Source organism: Aythya marila (assembly GCF_965140915.1).
Source record: "Aythya marila genome assembly, chromosome: 25".
Lineage (NCBI taxonomy): Eukaryota > Metazoa > Chordata > Aves > Anseriformes > Anatidae > Aythya > Aythya marila.
Genome location: NC_139066.1, coordinates 3177072 through 3194970, shown reverse-complemented (window position 1 = coordinate 3194970; position 17899 = coordinate 3177072). Strand labels below are relative to the sequence as shown.

Below are 17899 nucleotides of genomic sequence, written 5' to 3'. Positions count from 1 at the left end.
AGGAAAATAAAATTACCCCACTGGGACGTGATGCGAGGGGATCGGGGCACCTGCAGCGAGCACAACTGTGCGTGTGCTTCACCACCAACTCCTTCTACTCTTACATACGTACGGACAGCAGCTGCCAAAGAACAGCACGTCCGCCCTCCAAATCCTGTATCCAGCCCTGTGCCGGTCTCACATTTGTTCTACCGAGCACTGAGCCATCATGGATAGCCAGAAACACTCGTCTTCCTGGTAATTTCATTTCTTTATACAAGATCATTCGATGTAGCAACACACTGATAAAAGCTCCTTTTTTCGATTTATGTGATGACTTAAAACCAACAACCATTTTCTCTCCAATTATTCATCAACAACAACAAAAAAATCAACTTTCCCTTTGAAAATTCACATTTCTCTTCAAACTGAGAATCAGTGTCATAATATGGTTATCAGCAATTATTTTTGACTTGCAGTCTCCAGGAAAACACCCTCATACAAGCCCATCTTGTGCACGCTGAGAAAATCCTACACTATAAACATGTTGCATGGCCAAGAACTGAGACTTGCAATGCTAACACAGTATAGAGCCTCCTGCTAATTGTACAGGATTTCAAATGCCAAATTGTTATTCTCAAGAGGCACATAACATATGCCTTACACAATCTGTATTGCCCGAATCGTACTTGACTCACAACATTTTTAGAACTGGTTTTAGTCGATTGTTTCAGAAGTGTCAACTAGACTCAGCTTCGTAGCTCATGTGCAGATTTAAATCATTAATCACAGTGATCATCTAAAACTTCAAGAGAAAATTCTTGAGAGTACGCACAGGTTGTCAAGCCCAGTTTTCCAAATGGTATCAGCTGGTCTAACCAAGCACAGCATCTCCCTGCTCGACACATTGCTTTTTGTAAAACAGAGGCTAAAAACCAGCATTGCTATAGTTTTTACTTTGCCATATTGACAGTTTTAGGTTTTTTGTTGTTCTGAAAAGGCTGCTTTTAAGGGTTTCTGTTGTTCATCTTTTTTCTTTTTTTTTTTTTTTTTCTCCTCCTTTTTAAGTCCTCAATAATCGCTTTTAGCATAGCTTCAGATGAATGGAATTTGGTGATATTTCATCTCCTACATAAAAGCCACAGTTATTAGATAAAGAGCCAAGTGTCTCACACACATCAGGCCCATCCTTTCCTTACAGCTTACTTCTGGGCTGTAGGATTTTCTTTCTTAAATATAGGAAATGGTTTTCAACATGAAGCCAGGTTTTTGGAGCCTGTATTAGGGGCAACTGCTCCCCCCAGTTGTTAACGCAGAGCCTGATTTGGGAGACAGACATCCCTTCACAGCGGTTTCTGGCCTCCGATCACACCAGCTAGCAGCTAAAAGGATGGTTAGCCACGTTGGGATTTGGATGGTTTCTGACATAACTGTGCCAGCACTTACTGACTTGTGTAATTAAAAAGCTTTTTTAAGGCAAAGAACTGAAAATCTTTAAAAGTTGCATTCTTTTTCTAGGATGTGGATCTTGGTTAGAAGACTTTGGGTCTATCCAGTCGTTCCTCATCCAGTAACTCAGGTCTGTACAAACACGGTTACCGGTCTTTCACTGTGAATCAGGAGACCTTCTCCTGAGTTTGCCCCACACCAGGACACTGCTCCACGGTGTTCCTCGTGCCCCGATGGGCAGCAAGGAGCTTCTGCAGCAAACAACTGCGCGCTTTGAGGCACTGCAATAGGCGCGCAGCTCCCTGGAAGAACAGTTGTTCCATCTCCTGGGGAGAACAGCATGCCAGCTGGCATGGTTTATTGTTTTATTTATCTAGGGAGTCTGCATTTCAGCCTCTATCCTGTCTGTGAAATGGCGATTAAGAGACAAGTGAAGCCCAGATGCTAAGTGCTGTGCGCTGCCAGAGAAGAGCTAACTGCCCGATTTACTGCTGCTCCTACGAGAACTGGGGGGTTCCTCCTCGGCAGCCCAAGCCAGGCTCTGTCCTACCTTCACCATCATCATTCTCTACAGCCACCTCCAAAGAGACTCACACGCTACAAGTGGTGGTTAAACACCACATCCATTTCAGGCTTTACCGTGGCTCCTTCTTGTAAGTGTCAGTCCAACCACCCCGCCGATGAACTGAGATTTATCCCTCTGATTTAGAACTGAGGAATAATTAAAGAGGCCTACGGCCAGAGAAACGAGAAGTCATTTTTCTAGAGAATATGCTTCAGTACATCAAAAAATTATGCAAGATAAATTGAACTTATAAAATATCATATTAAACTCTTGAAAGCTTCCCTCGATTGTGAGGTTTCTTCGGTGCAATAAGACAGAATGATTGCAGATACAAGGACACAAGGGAGAAAAAAGCAAAAGTCCTCAGCGTGCTGCTGATGCAATTCTTCCAAGGAAGTGGCACACAACTAGTGGAAGACAATTCAGCTTAACTGAACTTTTTGACTAATAAACAGAAGGCAACCTGACTTGGAAGTGCTACTTGGCAGCCCAGATGCCTGGTGGACTTCGAGGATTGGGTCTTTTTGGGGAAAAAGGGAGAGTGGGAGGGAACCGCTGCTCCCAGCTGAGTCAAGGGGCTCAGCTTGCTGTGGCTGATGTCAGGGTGCACTGCTGCAAGGTAAGGTCCTCTCCATTTACCCCAAATTCAGTTTCCTTTCAGCTGTACTAATAAATTTGCTTCAGAATAAATGACATCATTTTTGGCTAGATATCTGGCCTAAGTTATCAAGAAGCAGTCAAGCACAATTAGGATAACACGAAGTTTGGGGTTTTATCCAAGGCATCTTTGTTTCATCTCTCTCTTTGGAATGATTTATAGGAAGAGTTGTATCTAATTCAGAGAATACCAACCCAATAACAAAAGTAAAAAAAGCACAAATTTTTGCTATAGTGCAACACATTGCAGGGCTTGTGGAAAAGCAAGCACACTACAGCAGATCTAATTAGAGCTTCCTTTCCCTGTGTTGCAGCATGTTGCCTTCTTTCTCAGTCCTTTTGGTATCAATTCTTTCCCTTGGGTGGAGCAAGAGGTATTCTTAAAAAGTTTCTGCTGTGCTTCTTCCTGAGTGTGGTCTCCCAGGGTCTGGCTGAGGTTTTGCAGACCCTCCAAGCATCACGCTCGCCCTGCTCGTGAGACCTCTCTGGCCTCCTCCAGGGACAGCACAGGACAGAGGAAAACACGAATGTATTTCAATGTTAAGAAACATTTAAGTCAGCTTTTATGACTTTCCCGTGCCCCTGGTTTGTGCTTTTCCCCCTCGTGGCGCAGGCAGGGCTGCTGTGCGCTCACATCTCTGCCAGAAGCATCCCAAGAGGAGCAGCTGCCAGACACAGGATGCTTCCTGAGATAACCACCGCTCGCTGTGCTCTCACAGACCTCACGGACGGGCGTTTACGCAAACCCTGCCCTCACCTTTACAGATTAAATTCCTTATCTGTTAGAAAGCTTAAGCTAATAGCTAATAATATATTTGCTGTTATTTTATATTCTCCGAGAGGAAAAAGAGAGGAACTAGTATTATAAAAGGTCATTTTAATTCCCTGTTAACACTGAAACAGACCTTATAAACCACACGCGGGGTCTGCAGAACTCAAGATTTCATGTTTCATTTCACGGGTAATGGAAGCAGAATGAGACGCTTGTCGTGTACATGAGCTGCAAACGGTGCTGAGGCCTTTGTGTTCATTCAGAAACCTGAATGCCCAGTGCCAATGTCAAGTGTCTTCTGATGATTACTGTTAGAAATGTTGGAAGCATATAAAATGAGTTATTGTGCTTATTTGCCTGGAAGAGGGTAGGAAGAAAATACAGTTGCAGCTTTCAGTTTCTGGGAACAATAAAACTGCAAAGCCAATGGATTCACATGGCTCTGAACTGTAAAACTGAGTTTTAAAGAATTGTTGGAAGACCTGGGATTATTTTTATACGTGTTTTTCTTGGATCCCAACCTCTGAATGCTTGCAGCCCTTTCCCATTTCCCACAGTAAAACAGAGCACACAATCTCTGCAGATGGGCAAAGTGCTCCGCACCGTACAGAAGTGAAGAGCACTTTACAGAGCAGGTAAACACAGCAGAAAAGGGGATTACAATCACTTCCTTGGCAATTTGCTGTTGCTGTCAGCACTCTGATCACAAAGGATAACCAGATCAGCTTTGTATCCTTTGGCAATGAACAGAAATTTTTCCATCTTATCACCCCTAACGTGCTCACTCGTTACCTTGAACTGGTTCTGTACACGGCTCCACTCTGTTCCTTTCCTTCTTCTTCTTCTTTTTTTTTTTCATTTTAGCTTTGAGATTTGGGGTTTCAATTAGAACTGGTGATTACTCAATTATGCTTTGTGAATGCCACACAGCTAGAAAAATTGCTGTTAATACTGGAAGAATGGAGGCAGGTTGCTTTGTACTGCAAGGTCATGCTCTGGAGAGGTACTGGTACCTCTCAAAATGCTCCCTATAGGGGAGCTTCCCTCTATGTAGGAAGTGAAGGGGCTTTCCCTAATTACAACAAAGAACATTTTTAATTGGCTTTTCTCTTATTTTTTTAACATTAATTTAATACAGCATAATACCACGTCAGCCAAACAAACAAAATATATTTTAGTGGGTTTGAGCCATATCACAGAGGTATTTGTTAGCAGAAAATAGGAATACTGAGACTTTCTGGAGGCAGAGCTGGGTTTCTCTCCACATTTGTTTGAGAATGGTGCAGGAAAACAATTTTAGGAGCTGAGCTGCATATTTAGCTCTGAGAAGACTTGGTGGAAGCAGAAGGCAGGGAGGACTGGCTGGTGGCTGGACCGCACCAGCTGACGGTGCAGGGCTCTGGGGTATGGTGGCAATAATTAAAACATAACTAAGAGCTGTTAATGTCTGATATTAAGAGAAAAGAATCAGCAGCTCTGGTCCCTGAATTTCCTTAGCTTTTTTTTCCCCCTGCAAGCATGGTATTAATGCTATGACTCCATGCTCACGTTTTGTTTAATTTTCTTCTAATTTATTAGTGGTATTTTAACTCGTAGCCAAGCTGCGAGCAATTTATTGTCTGTGAGTTGTGTGTGACCCCGAGCCCTTTCAGCTCTCCCACGACTGAGCTCAGGACAATTTGCCCCCTCCCTCTCGCACCCCAGCTCTCCTTTCTCTTTCAATTAAGTACTGTGAAATGCTGGCTGCCCAGCACAACAGCGGTGCCCTTCACAGCTGCTTCTGGCTTCAAACCATAAAATTGCCCAGCAACTTTTATGCTCCGTGCAGTAATTCACTGAGTGGTGGTCACCATATGTGCCCCAACTGAGCTCACGCAAAGGAAGTGCTCCCACTGTTCCCACAACTTAAAAAAATCACATCCAATACACAGCAACCCAGGGATCGGAGTGATTTACCAAGACCCAGAAGTGCTCTACCAAACCTCCCATCTCTACAAACATCCTGCTTTGGCATTTTAAGGTACTCCAGGGTTTTTCCAAGAGAAAGTGTTTGCAATAAATTGCTTTTAATTGCTTCTGAAGACGTATTATGCAACTAAGTGCAAGACTGGATCAATACATGTTGGGAGAACGGCTTCCATTTGTGAGCTGGAGGGATTCATACACGACACTGACTGCATTTGTAAGCCCGGCATAGAAATGAACGTTTTTGTTCCATTTTGGAAGATATACAAGGAGCAGTTTAAGAAAACTGCAGAAAAAAAAGAAAAAAGGCACAAGGTGTAAGTGCTGCCGTGCAATGGAACAGACTGTTTGTGTATAAATAGACTGTTTGGCTGTGTTGCAAAACACCAACAAAGAAGAACAGTGAGTGCTAGCAAAGGTGTGGCTTCATCCTTAGCTTACAGTGTGGAAAACCACCCTGCTACAACCACCTACAGGCTGCTCTCCGCTCCATCCGCTGCCAGGTGCTCTGCCTTCAGCCCCCACACTAATGAACCTGTGGCTCAAAATTAATGTGTGTGTTTTCTGGAGGGTTCATTTTCAGTCAGATTAGTCTGCTGGCCATGGCCATCACCTGGCTGCACAACGTGAGGCGCTCACGCAGGATGGTGGAGTTTGCAGACAGAGCAGGTTGACTCTTCGGGCAGTAAAATTAGAGAAAATAACATTTGGGCAGTCAATGACAAAAGGTTCAGCCAAATCTTGTCCTCTTTTCCATAGCTATTCCTACAACTGTTTATTCTGGGGTATGTGTGCTAGCTGACATATTTTAAAAAGCGCAAAGATACAGAAGGAAAGGGCGTTCCTGAACTTTGCTAAATGGTTTTCTACTGAAACCCAGGTATTTAAGTGTATAGTAACCAGCCCTGGTTTCTTCTGCAGGTGTCGGCACATCACTTCTAAGAAGTGAACCCAAAGCCTAAGCAATGAAGCTTCGCAAGTGGAGTTTCCTGCTTTCATTTTTATCATCTCTTTCTGATCTGAAATCCCATGCGTTTAGTCTTTCAGGTTTAAGCACATGGCACGTGTTGTTTAACCACCACGCTTAGGGGCTTCGCATTTCAGCATCTAAAAAACCTCATTTCTGAATTGCTTTCAGGCCTTTGATTTTCCAAAGTGGGATTAAAAAGGAAATTTAATCTAGTTATGCAACACAGCCTGGGTGGACCAGCAATGCTATTTTAACCAACAGTCTCCTGGGCTCTTTGCAGTTCAGAATTTTTGGACTAATATTTCTAAGGAGAATCCTTCCGGGACTCTACAAAAAGATAAAGGTTTCTCCACATGTCTATATAGCCAGACATGCAGACCATCTGAATGTAATTTTTAACCCCCAAAAAGTTACCCAGGAAGAAAAAAATAGCTGAGCAAGGAAAAATAATTCCAGGCAAGAAGCTTTTCAGTAAAGCTTTAGTATTTTTGATCCTATCTCTTGTTCCTGCTGTTACCAACTTGAGGGATGAACTTAGCAGATTGTTAAGACATTACCAAGCTATGTCACAGCATCATTTAAGGATCTTTCAAATAGTGGCTATGAAATTAAATGAAGAAAATTTTGATGCTGTGCCAAAAGAAAAAGCTCAGTCATAAGCAAATCCCAGATGCTGCAAAAGCTGATTTAGTGGATGCACACGTGTACTAATGCAGGCAGCACAAAGTCCCATCAAGAGATTGGATCCACAGCAACTTTTCTGCAGGAAACTTTTCATAATTCTCTTAACTCTGAAGTTCTTGTGATCATCAGAGATCAGACACCTGATTTTTCTTACAAAGATTCCTTCGAAAGAGTATAAATGACTGTCCTGGAATTATGCAGTACTTTAAACCTGAGCATTTTATATTTATATTTGCATTGTAATGATAAAAAAGAATTACTTTTATTTTAATAAATATACTCTCCACTAATCTTACAGTTGCACAATTTTGTAAAAATGACACCACAGATTACTGAAATAACCGTTAAACTACATCAGAAACAGTTTTCCCCACAGGAATTTTCCATGTAGAAGTAATAAGTCAAACGGACAGACAATTTTTGTCACACTTAATGATAACGACTACAAAAAGGAGACTCCTCTGTGGGTAATGATAACATGAAAAAGGCTGCGGTATGTATATGCTGTGTCTCTGATTTCAATAATGACATAAACGCAAAAATGTTTATTTCTTACCTGCTACTGAATTTGGCCGTGGCATAAGGTAAAGAGGAATAGACTGCACTGACTGGGACAAGACCGTCTCCAGGTTCCTTTCCGGGATCTTGTTCAAGCTGTAGGTTGAGGCCGTCATGTTCTCATCCACGCGATACAAGCAGGAGTCCATGCTGGACTTCTGGGACTGCCAGGGTTTCAGGTTTCCTCCAGATCCAAGCTCTTTACTGCTCTCCCCTCCATACTTTGTGCGTTCCACATTTTCTGAGTAGCTTGTCAAAGTAGCTTGAAGGAAGAAATTACAAACAAAATGACTAACAAAGAAAGAATTGCTTGCATACATGCTGCTATACACGAAGTTGTGCAATGCAAGTGCCAAAACTGATGCTCATCATATTTTCCACATGCACATAAATCAGAGATGGAATTTAGTTTAATGATACTACTTCTGCTTACTACTTCTAAAAGAACATTTAAGCTATAATGTCTTGGCTCATACTGTTAAAAGCCATTTATAATTATAAAGAGTATTAAAAATTATGTACAATGTTGTATTAGAATATGCAATTCCAGAAAGACTAGAAATGATTAAGGAAGAAACTTTATCAGTGCTCCAAATATCTTTCGATTTGCATCACAGTTACAACCTTTTCAGAGAATAATTTCAGAAATTTATAAACTTAGCAATATAATTTACAAACACGGTTTAACAATGAAATATCACATAAAATATCACATATCACACCTGACTTGCACGAACAATTAATTCTTATGGATTCATTTGGTTCAGAAACTGAACTCGGTGTCTCGTTTGATTTACAGCTGTTTATATCAAGCTTTAAATGCAATCCATACATTTTCCCTCATACTGCTTGACTTGAAAGAGTAGGACTGTTGATATATTAACATATAACTCACTATCCTCTCACTTGCCACAACTGTGCAGATTCCTACTGCTATTCCAAACCCTGAAACACAACTCCATCCTGCCTACTCCTGAGCCCCAGGCGCGCTGTGCTTGTGGATGTACTCGCTAATACTTATCACATAAATCCACTGAAATACGTCATTTTCACTTAGCCATGGTAAATACCACTCCAGGCCCAAATTCTCCGCTAATTTCTCTGCCATCTGTCCCTGGGCACAGCAGCATCTCCTCTTTTTGCAGCACAAACCCCACTGTTAGGCTTCCTCAGGGGCAGCCTTCCTTGCCCGCACAACAGCTCAGTCCTGCAGCTCTGCTGCCTCATTGACAACCAGCCCCGCGTTTATTTTTGTCTTGATGAATGCGAACAGCTAATTACTCCTAAGATTCACGTGTGTTTAGGCTAAAGCCTTGCCAAGCTTTGGCTACTTTTTGAAGGCAAGCAGCCTAAAGAAGAGGCTCCAGGCAAAGAGCACCTAAAGGAGGCTGCTGTTTAATTGCACGTGGGTAAGGGTTCTTTTGTTTGTTTTTCCAAATTCATTTGGGAGAGGAGAACTACATATTTAAGTTGGTTGTTCACATGATGGGTGTCGCCTGATGATAGGCATCCGATTGGACTCAGAAATACCCCTCCAGAGCTGCCCTGTCCCCTCTGACAAAACAGGCAGCCTCAGGCACTTAAAATCAGGGCCGATGGTGGTCTCCTTCCATAAGTGCCAAGCCGGCTGCTTGACTCTCTCCCCAGTGCAAAACCATTCATTTCAATGTCCAAGGATCAATCTGCATTAATTATACACACTAAATGTCACTATAACGTGAACCAGAGTTAAAGCTTTCATCTGAAGGCACAAAATCACCAAAAAAAAAACACGAAGACGTGCAAGAAGTGCCTGATCTGTGTCCATCCCAACACAGCCCGTGCGGCTTCGCCTTTACCTTTTGGACCTATTTATTTCTCAGGGTTGTGCTTCCCATCCATAAAGTGAGATCAATGCTTTTGTACCTCATCAAGGTTTCCAAAATGTAGCTGTTTGCATCATTGTTTAAAACTTAAAACCAACGCAGGTAACAGATAAGAACCGGTATCTTCACAAATGTTGGCATTTAAACACAGCGCGCTGTCAGGTGAACACATTTACACGTTAACGTGATAAAATAAGATAAAAACAAGAAGCAGATGTTCACAGATTTCTTTTGCTCCCTTAAACTGCTTAATATCAATAAACAGATTTTTTTACTGTTTCCCAGAAAAACTCCATTTCAGAAGTCTGGCTCTGAGGTGCTAAGCATGCTGTGCCGTCCATTTACAGAAAAAAAAATCATTAATTTATACAACCCCAGTATATTTCTAATTAATCTCGGTAGAGACGCGTCAGCAGCTGAAAGCAGTCATCTTCATACATTAAACTGAGGACAAAACAAAATAACCATGCGTCAAAATAAGATTTCTCTTAATGAAGTGACAAAAAAATGATAATAAACCCTGCTGGTCTCTTTTCTAATTGTCAATTTGTGCTCATTGTAAACATGATTTTCACTGTTTTACACTAAGGCTGTTTATGTGCAAACTCTTCATTGAATCAGGTATTTCGGATTGCTCCCTGCAGATCAATTTACCTCCTGAACAGCCCGGGATGATACAAGCACGGCTACACAGGCTGGAAGCGATTATACTACGGAGTTAATCTCTTCTATGAGCTATTTTAAACCAAAACAATTTTCATTTTATTTAAAAGGCAAAAGCGTGAGGCTATCTATAAGTCAGCAACGTGAGCCACCAGCACCACCCCAGAGCTGGGCTTGTCCCTGGCTCCTGGAGCTCAGCAACCACCACCTTGCCACAGACTTTTGGGTGAGCAACACTGAATCTCACAAATTTACGTGCACCAACTCAGGTTGTTTCAGTGCGATAACCAGGGGCAAAAGGTGAGGTTTAGGTACAAAAAAAGTGCAAAGACTTTTTGGGTAGAAAGAACTTCATTTAAGTTGCAGGCAGGATCAAGCCCATAAACACCTGTTGCCAGAAGAAAAGCTGCGAATTATTATTATTTCTGCAGGTTTGCCATTTTCACACCCCAAATTTTCCAAAGAACAGAGCTGCAGAGGGGATTCTAGAACAGAGGCTGCCTTGAGACATTTGGGTGTGCGAGCAGGTGTCCCCACGACCTCTTAATTTCCCTGCAGGGGATTAACTGTGCTCTCCAGGAATGAGCTCTTCGGATGGTTGCGTGGGGAAAGAGGAGCCACCCCTGGGCTGAATCCTGCCCAAATTCACAAGAGGGCTGCTGTTGTGTCATTAATGTACCTGAACTCTACCTACATGATAAAAATATTCTGCAGCTTAAAGCAGTTTAGTGCTGGGGAGAGGGTGGGGTGAGGCTGTCTGGCGAGGAACCGTGCACCAGCACCACGACACCGCTGGCCATGTTTCCATCCTCAAGCAGATTTTGGTGTACAGAGCTATAAGGAGACCATCAGAACATCAGATTATGCTAAAAACTGACTCTCGTGTTGAAATTCCTGCTGATACTACTTCGGTTAGATTAAAGAGCTAAATCACCTGCAAGTATCTAGCACTAATCCGTGGAGATTTCGTGGCTCTGTAATTCCTGACTATGGCACTAACCCAGCTGCTGGGCTGAGAAAAGGAGGCCCTAATGGTGAACGATCCCAACAGACCAAAACCTGGCATTACAGTGTTGGAATTGTGCCAGCGCTAAAAGGGGCTGCAGGGACATTTATGGCCTGGCCCACCAAAAACCCAGTATTTGAAGTTTTCATTGCTGGCAACGCTTCAGCTGTGTGGGACACATTCAGGGCTTTGAAGGATGTGGGATGTCACAGCCTGGGGATGAAGAGGGTCAGTGTCCCTGTGGGTGGTCCACAGCACCACAAAGTCAGAAATTGGCAAACTGGGAAATGACAATGCAGATGTCACACTGATGGAGATGACGGAATTAATCCTTTCTTAATGAAAGGGTTATAAAAGATCCAAAGAGGCGTTCAGACACTGCTGGGAATTTTTTTACGGGAGGGATTCATGCAGGGACAGAGGAGGACGGGGGCACCCAAGGGAGCCTTGTGCTGAACAGGAGAGACCCGAGAGGCAGGGAGAAACGTGTGTGGTTCTCCGCAGCACCCCAGTGATGGCACGTGTAGATAAATATGGGTGCTTATACAGATCATATCCCCTGTGAATCAGCCGGCGTGCAGTTCACACCGTGTTTAATCCGAGGACAGAATTTGAGGCATGTGAAGCATCAGAGCGCCGCACTGCTCATTGCAGACCCTCTCACTGCAGGATCAAGGCGCGGAGGCACCCCTGTGCAATCACCACGGCTCCTGGGGGATTTGCCCTATCTCTGCCTGCAAGATTTTAACACCACCCTCTGTAACAGCACCAACGGTATCGGCGAGAGCGGCGCTGCCTCGGCTTCTTTGAGGATGTGTGCTTTGATGCCGGGCAGGGAGACACCCCAGAGATGCACCAGCGGCCCTTTTACAATCCCATCTTGCTTTTAGCATTCGAGACTCACACTTGCCTTTTACCTCAGCAGAGGATTTGATGCTTTGCCTGCGTCAAGCTTTTTATTTCGAACCCTGACGTGGCTCCTTTCCTTTGGCGAAACATCGTGGTTAGAACTTTTTACCAAGAGCATGTTTTAAAATATTTTTATTTCTTTGGGAAAGAACAGAACTGCATCCAAGGTGCATCTGAGAGAGCATCCCAGACGTCACTGAAGCCAGTGCTACACATCCCTAAGAAATATCCTGTATTTACAGGACAGCAAATATTATTTCTAATGTAGTTGCAGGTTGGCCTGTGCCCCGGAGCACGAGGCTTTCAACTGCATTTGTCTTGAGTCAAACACGTGAGGGGATTTTTAGCATCCCATCCAATTCTCCTCGAGGCAGAGATCATGCCTGGAAAATGTCAACCTTCATGCTCACGTTGCAGATGGAGCTGAAGAAAAAAGCACTTTCCTACAGCTACCTTTTTATGACGAGCAACAGCTCCGATATTAATTGTATGTAGAGATTTATAATGCATCTCAAATAGGAAACAGGGATTTTGTTGCCTTACAGAGTAACTGCAGCAGAGCAGCGAGCCTCATATGTTGCCCTGAAACTGAATACTAGAAGCACTCGTGGAGCCACTGCAGGTTAACCTCATTTCACTCTCATCCAGTAACACAATAAAATACAACTTGCCCTATCACATCAGAGATGTCCTAGCTAAAATGTATGACTTGACAAGGAGTAAAATAATTTTTTTTACCCCAATTTACATAAGCCTTCATAAACTCAGCCGCAGAAAGATACACCTCAATATAGCCAAGTCGCCCCAGACTGCCCCCAGGAGCTTGGCTGCCAAGCAGAAAAGCTGGGCTGGCACAAACCAGAAGCCCAAATCCTTCCCCAGGGATGGAGGCAGCCTTGGGCACTGCGCTACATGGCTGGCCTCTGGAGCACTGGGTGCTTTTAGAGAAAGACGGGGAGTTATTCTCTGCTGGACACCATCAGACAGAAAGTTTAAGGCTTATCCAAGAAAAAAAAAAACAAAAACCAAAAAACCACCAACCACCAAACCACAACCTTAAACCAGCCCTGGTTCTGAGGTCAAAATCCACCTTGTTCTTCCTAAGTTTAACTTCTCTTACAACAGTGGTCTCAAATAGGGGGGGGGGGGGGAAATAATTGGTCTAATTTGCATAAACAATCCTATGAAAAGACAGAGATTAACCAGGTAAACCAATTTCTGCTCCAAGCCTCAAGCTACTATAAATCACAGTAAGCACACAAAAGGTCTTGAAACGTAATGAGAAATACCTTGACAGTAGCATCATGCTGACCCTATATTCTTGCTGTTCTAAATCTGAATTCCCTGCTGCAATGGCTGACAGGCAGGATGAAGAATGGCATGAATGCCTCCAAGCCAGAAAGGGCTCGTACCTGCTTGCTCTGCAGACTAGAAGCGTAAGGGTAAAGCAGGATTAGAGCACGGGGACGCTCCCCGCATCACAGCACAAGTTACTGCAAATACTGAGCTCAGGAAACTAAACTTAGCAGCAAATCTTTCCTCTCTAAACCTTAGTTCGTCACTTGCTGAAGCAAGGTGGTGAGTATTTTTCACAGTCCTCTATTGTGAATATTAAAGAAATCTGGTAAAAAGGTTCCAAATCTAATATATAAGCAACAACTTGAATTTTCCTCTAGCTATCTCCTGCTCATTTTTTTCAGTGTAGTCTTTCTTTCAATTTTTCACTCCATTTCTTTTTCCATCTACCAGGCTGGACAGTAAACCAGAGCAGATTTCACAGTTCTAATGTAACACGTGTTCTGGGCTGCTTCCTTCTGCTTTTATCTTTAAACACTCTTCTTTCTCACCTCCACCTTTTTTTTTTCCCAAAAAAAAACATAACAACCACCTGTCGCCAACCTATTACCTATCCAATATTTAAGGGCCAGATTTTGGTAGCAAACACAGCCCTTGATGCCTCGGAGCCTTCTCTGGGGGGAGGCAGAAATGTTGTTTCATGCCTGGTTGGGTTCCTCACTCCTCACCCTGACCATGAATTGCTTCACATGTGCACGTGTTTACTTTTGCTCAATTTGTCCTTTTTAAGGAAATTAAGAAAAAATTAATCAGGATCCAGAAATGATATTTTTTTGTACTCGATGTGGTTGAGATTCTGTGATCCCACCAATTTTGCTCAACAGCTGCTGACGTGCCTGATAAATAGCCTCCCTTTTCATCTCTGACTGTCAGCCCAATCACCTACAATAAGCAGATACATTAACGAACAAAAGCTCATCATCATCAACGGCAGACATTTTTCAGGGAGCTCCTCCTTTGGGGAATGAACCCAAATGGAAGCTGGGTAGACTAAGAAAAAACTGCAATTGTTAGAAATCTTATTCATTATTAACCAGAACATTTCATAATACTGATGAGATTGTCAGAATTCAAATGCAGCAGCTGTAAGATCACAAAAATATTTAACCTGAGTTAAATTTATCTTGAAGTGCTTTTTGAGCTGCTCTTTGTTCCCTTCTCAAAACAGTTAAACTTGCAAACAAATGTATCTTGTTTTATTGTCAGCAGTGTCTATTCTGCCTCACACGCAGCCTAGATGAATTTATTAACAATCCTGTTTTCAACCAACGTATGCATAAATCTGTAGAAAGCAGCAACTTGATAAAAAGTCAGGAGTCAGAGTGAGGAACAAAAAGCATCAAGGAGGGGAAAACATGAAAAAAGCTACCGGGCAGATTTCCAGGAGGGGACAGGGACCCTTTATGTGTCGTCTTTGTAAAATCCACAAAATTTAAGTGAAGCCAACTGGTCCATGTGTTATTAGACCTACCTACATCACTGCAGCAGTGGTGCAAGAGGATTTACACCGCTCACTGGCTTTCCTTCCAGCTGCCTCAGCATCACACCTGTGTTTCCTCACTCAGATCCCCTGATCATTAAGCAGGGAACACGTCGCAGATTAGCACAGAAGTTTACATAAAGGAGGAGCGCGGCCCCGTTTCGTCAGGGAGTAAATCACAGCACTGCAAATGTCACTTCTGCAGGAAGATTCAACACAGGAACGCAGCCGCTCACTTAATACCCTTGGGACTGCTACTAAATGATACGAAGTGCTACTCAAACATCACAAGCACTTGGGTGATCTTCCCGTTCTGGCAAGAAATGTTCTCTGCTTTATTTTAAGACTTGCCTAAGACTGTTGGAGATTTCTTTTTGTGTTTTCTGCTGCATCCAAGCAGCAAAACTTTAGAAGCCCACTTCTGTCGGGATGAGAAGCACAAAGTCTCGCTGCAGGAGCACGTGGTGCCTTGACCAGTTTTCTTTTCAGTAGCAGATTTTGAACATTAACAGTTGGCTGCTTTTATACAGTGGGAGCCAAAAAATCCTGGAAGCTATTCAGAGGTTAAAATCAGGTCAGCATTTTCACCAGCCATTCTGCTTTATACAAAAACGATTTAGTGGCTTCGAGGAGAAAGGGCTGACTTGCTCCTATCTCTCCTTTTGGCTCACCTCCCCTTTCCTACCCTGCCCCCCCCCCTTTTTTTTTTTTTTTTGCACGTTAACGATTACATTTATTACTGCTTTTGATAGCTGCTATAACAAAATGCAACTAATATAAAAGCTAAAAAATACTAACCCTTTTTCATACAATTTCCTTTTATCTTTCCTTCAGCTGCCTTCATTCCCCTTGTCTGTCCTCCTGCTTTGGACTGTGCTTCTAAACCCAGTTTGAGCCTTTGAGATAAAGAAAACCCAACACAGTTTGCAAGAAGTTTGTGCTGGGAAAGGTGATGTGTGTGTGAATCTGAAGATTTGGAGCTTGTAACGTCGCTACTCTTTCAACTAAGTAGAAATAACTTTCCTTTGCTACAAAGGGCTTTAAAAATTAAAATAAGGCTGTTGCAACCCAAGTGGTGCATTTATTGAAGTGGTCACTAAGCGTGACATGGTACCAGTGCCATGCAGATTAAAGATAAGACACGTCTGTTCTCTGGTGATAACTGAAATTAAGGAACAGGTGACACGCACAAGTGTGCTTTCTTTAGCTCAGTTTGTCCTCTTTAAGGAACGTGGGCTTCACATGCATGTTTAAGCACAAAAATGCCCATTCTAGTTTGGCCGTGCAAGTTTGTGCTGTGTCTAGCAACATGGGTATGTAAAATGAGCTTAAAATGTACAAAAACATTTTATGTTAAGCAAAAACACATGGGGAAATGCAGTTATGGTGTAAGCATTGCCTTCCCACTTTAATTAACTGTTTTATTAATTATCTGTTTTCTGGCCTTCGCTAATTCTCAAATACTGCACACAGAGCACACTGACCTGGGACACACTTTAAAGCCTCTGTTCTCAAAATACAAACTGGTGGTGATTCACGACTGAGATTTGGAGGTGATGCCTGCTGCAGCTGAGGACTGACAGACAGGAGACGGAGATCAGGAGATCTCCCCATACCTGTAACTTTTATCACTCATTTCACCATTTCTCATCTATCAGAAAAATGCACCTTTGCGGAGGTGCACGAGCTAACAGTTCACATCACTTGAGAGGAGCAGGAGGGATCATAGCTCAGGAAACATAAAACACCAGGGAAATGTTTAATCTTTCTCTCCACAAAAATGGCAACGAAAAAAAAAAATCCAAGTGGCTTTGTCATGGAAATCTCCAAGAGCTTTACACTTTTAAGGTACCACGTAAAGCCCCTCAGCCCAAAAGCCATGTCAGTTCAGTCCTCGTTGCCGAGAGCAAACACGACAGAGGGAAATGCACACAAGAAGATCTGTATCCAATAAAGCAGGAATGCAAGGGAGGGAAACCTGATCCCTGACCCTCCAGAAACAAAGGAGCTGATGTGTTACTAAAAGGGAGAGCAGAGCCCGCCTGAGCTTTGGTTTGCCTTCCGCGTGTGGGCAACGTGGCTGCTGTACTCTGCAGTGAAAATAATCCCAGGGAATTGCTGTTGTGCAGAGAGCACCTTACAAAATCACTGCACGCCCAGCTCACAGCCAAACAGTGCCAGAATGACAAAACCCCACATCCATGTCCCCCGGGGAAGCTGCCTCCCCCAGCTTGTGCTGCCCTTGAGCCTTGCAGAAGACAGCAGAGGGATGGAAACAGGCTAACAGGCTTGGCTAAAAAAATCCCCTTTTTCTTTTTTTTGCTGCTGGAAAGTGTGACTGGAGAAGACCGTTTCCCCCACAATTTGTTACAGCTGCCCAGCTTCTATGAAAGGCTGGAATAAGGAGGTGTTGAAATTACTATTGTCAAAGTGAAGGGGGGGCAACGAAGGGGAGAAAGTCTCCTGTTCTCCTTTGAGTGCTGACACAAGAAGAGGAAAGCACTGCTTTTTGGGAGCCTTGAACAGTGCTTCCCCTACTCCATACACATATTTTTACATGACTTTTCCATCTGGGATACATTAACATAGCCTTGGGATAAGCCACCTTCTTTCACTTCCCAGATTTTCCATGCAAAAAAAATCTGTGCTCCTGAAAGAAATTGCTAAGAGAATCTTCCTTGTCAGGGGGGAAAAATGTTCTCGACTAAAAAAATGCCAGTACAGACCTACTGACAGAAGGGTATGGTAGAGAGTCTGAGCAAAAAGCTTCAACAACTGATCCCACCAGGAGTCAGCATCGTGCTGACTCTTCTCGGACACATGGGGTTGCCGCTGAGACCACCCGCACCTCTCGGCCTTTCCCCTGGACCAGAAGGTCCAGACGAAACCTACCTGCAGGAACCCTCAGCCTCACGGCCCTGTGGTGGCAGGGGAGGGCCCACCACGAGGTGGGGATGAACTCAACCTGACAGCCCAGCACACCACCAGACCGCAGCAGTAACAGCAGCTCATGAAAGCAGA

The 17899-nt window shown here is 43.4% G+C and overlaps 1 protein-coding gene across 17 annotated transcripts in view; it reads right to left on the bottom strand.

Annotated features, from left to right (window-relative positions):
* TANC2 (tetratricopeptide repeat, ankyrin repeat and coiled-coil containing 2) overlaps positions 1 to 17899 on the bottom strand; it is a gene marked incomplete at its 3' end in the record, with an annotated part of 279985 nt that overhangs the window by 83320 nt on the left and 178766 nt on the right. For all 17 annotated transcript variants that reach the window (XM_082779048.1, XM_082779047.1, XM_082779046.1 and 14 more), the window contains one exon: positions 7598 to 7861. In XM_082779048.1, the coding sequence (XP_082635174.1) occupies positions 7598 to 7861 (264 nt within the window). The remainder of the gene's footprint in view (positions 1 to 7597; positions 7862 to 17899) is intronic.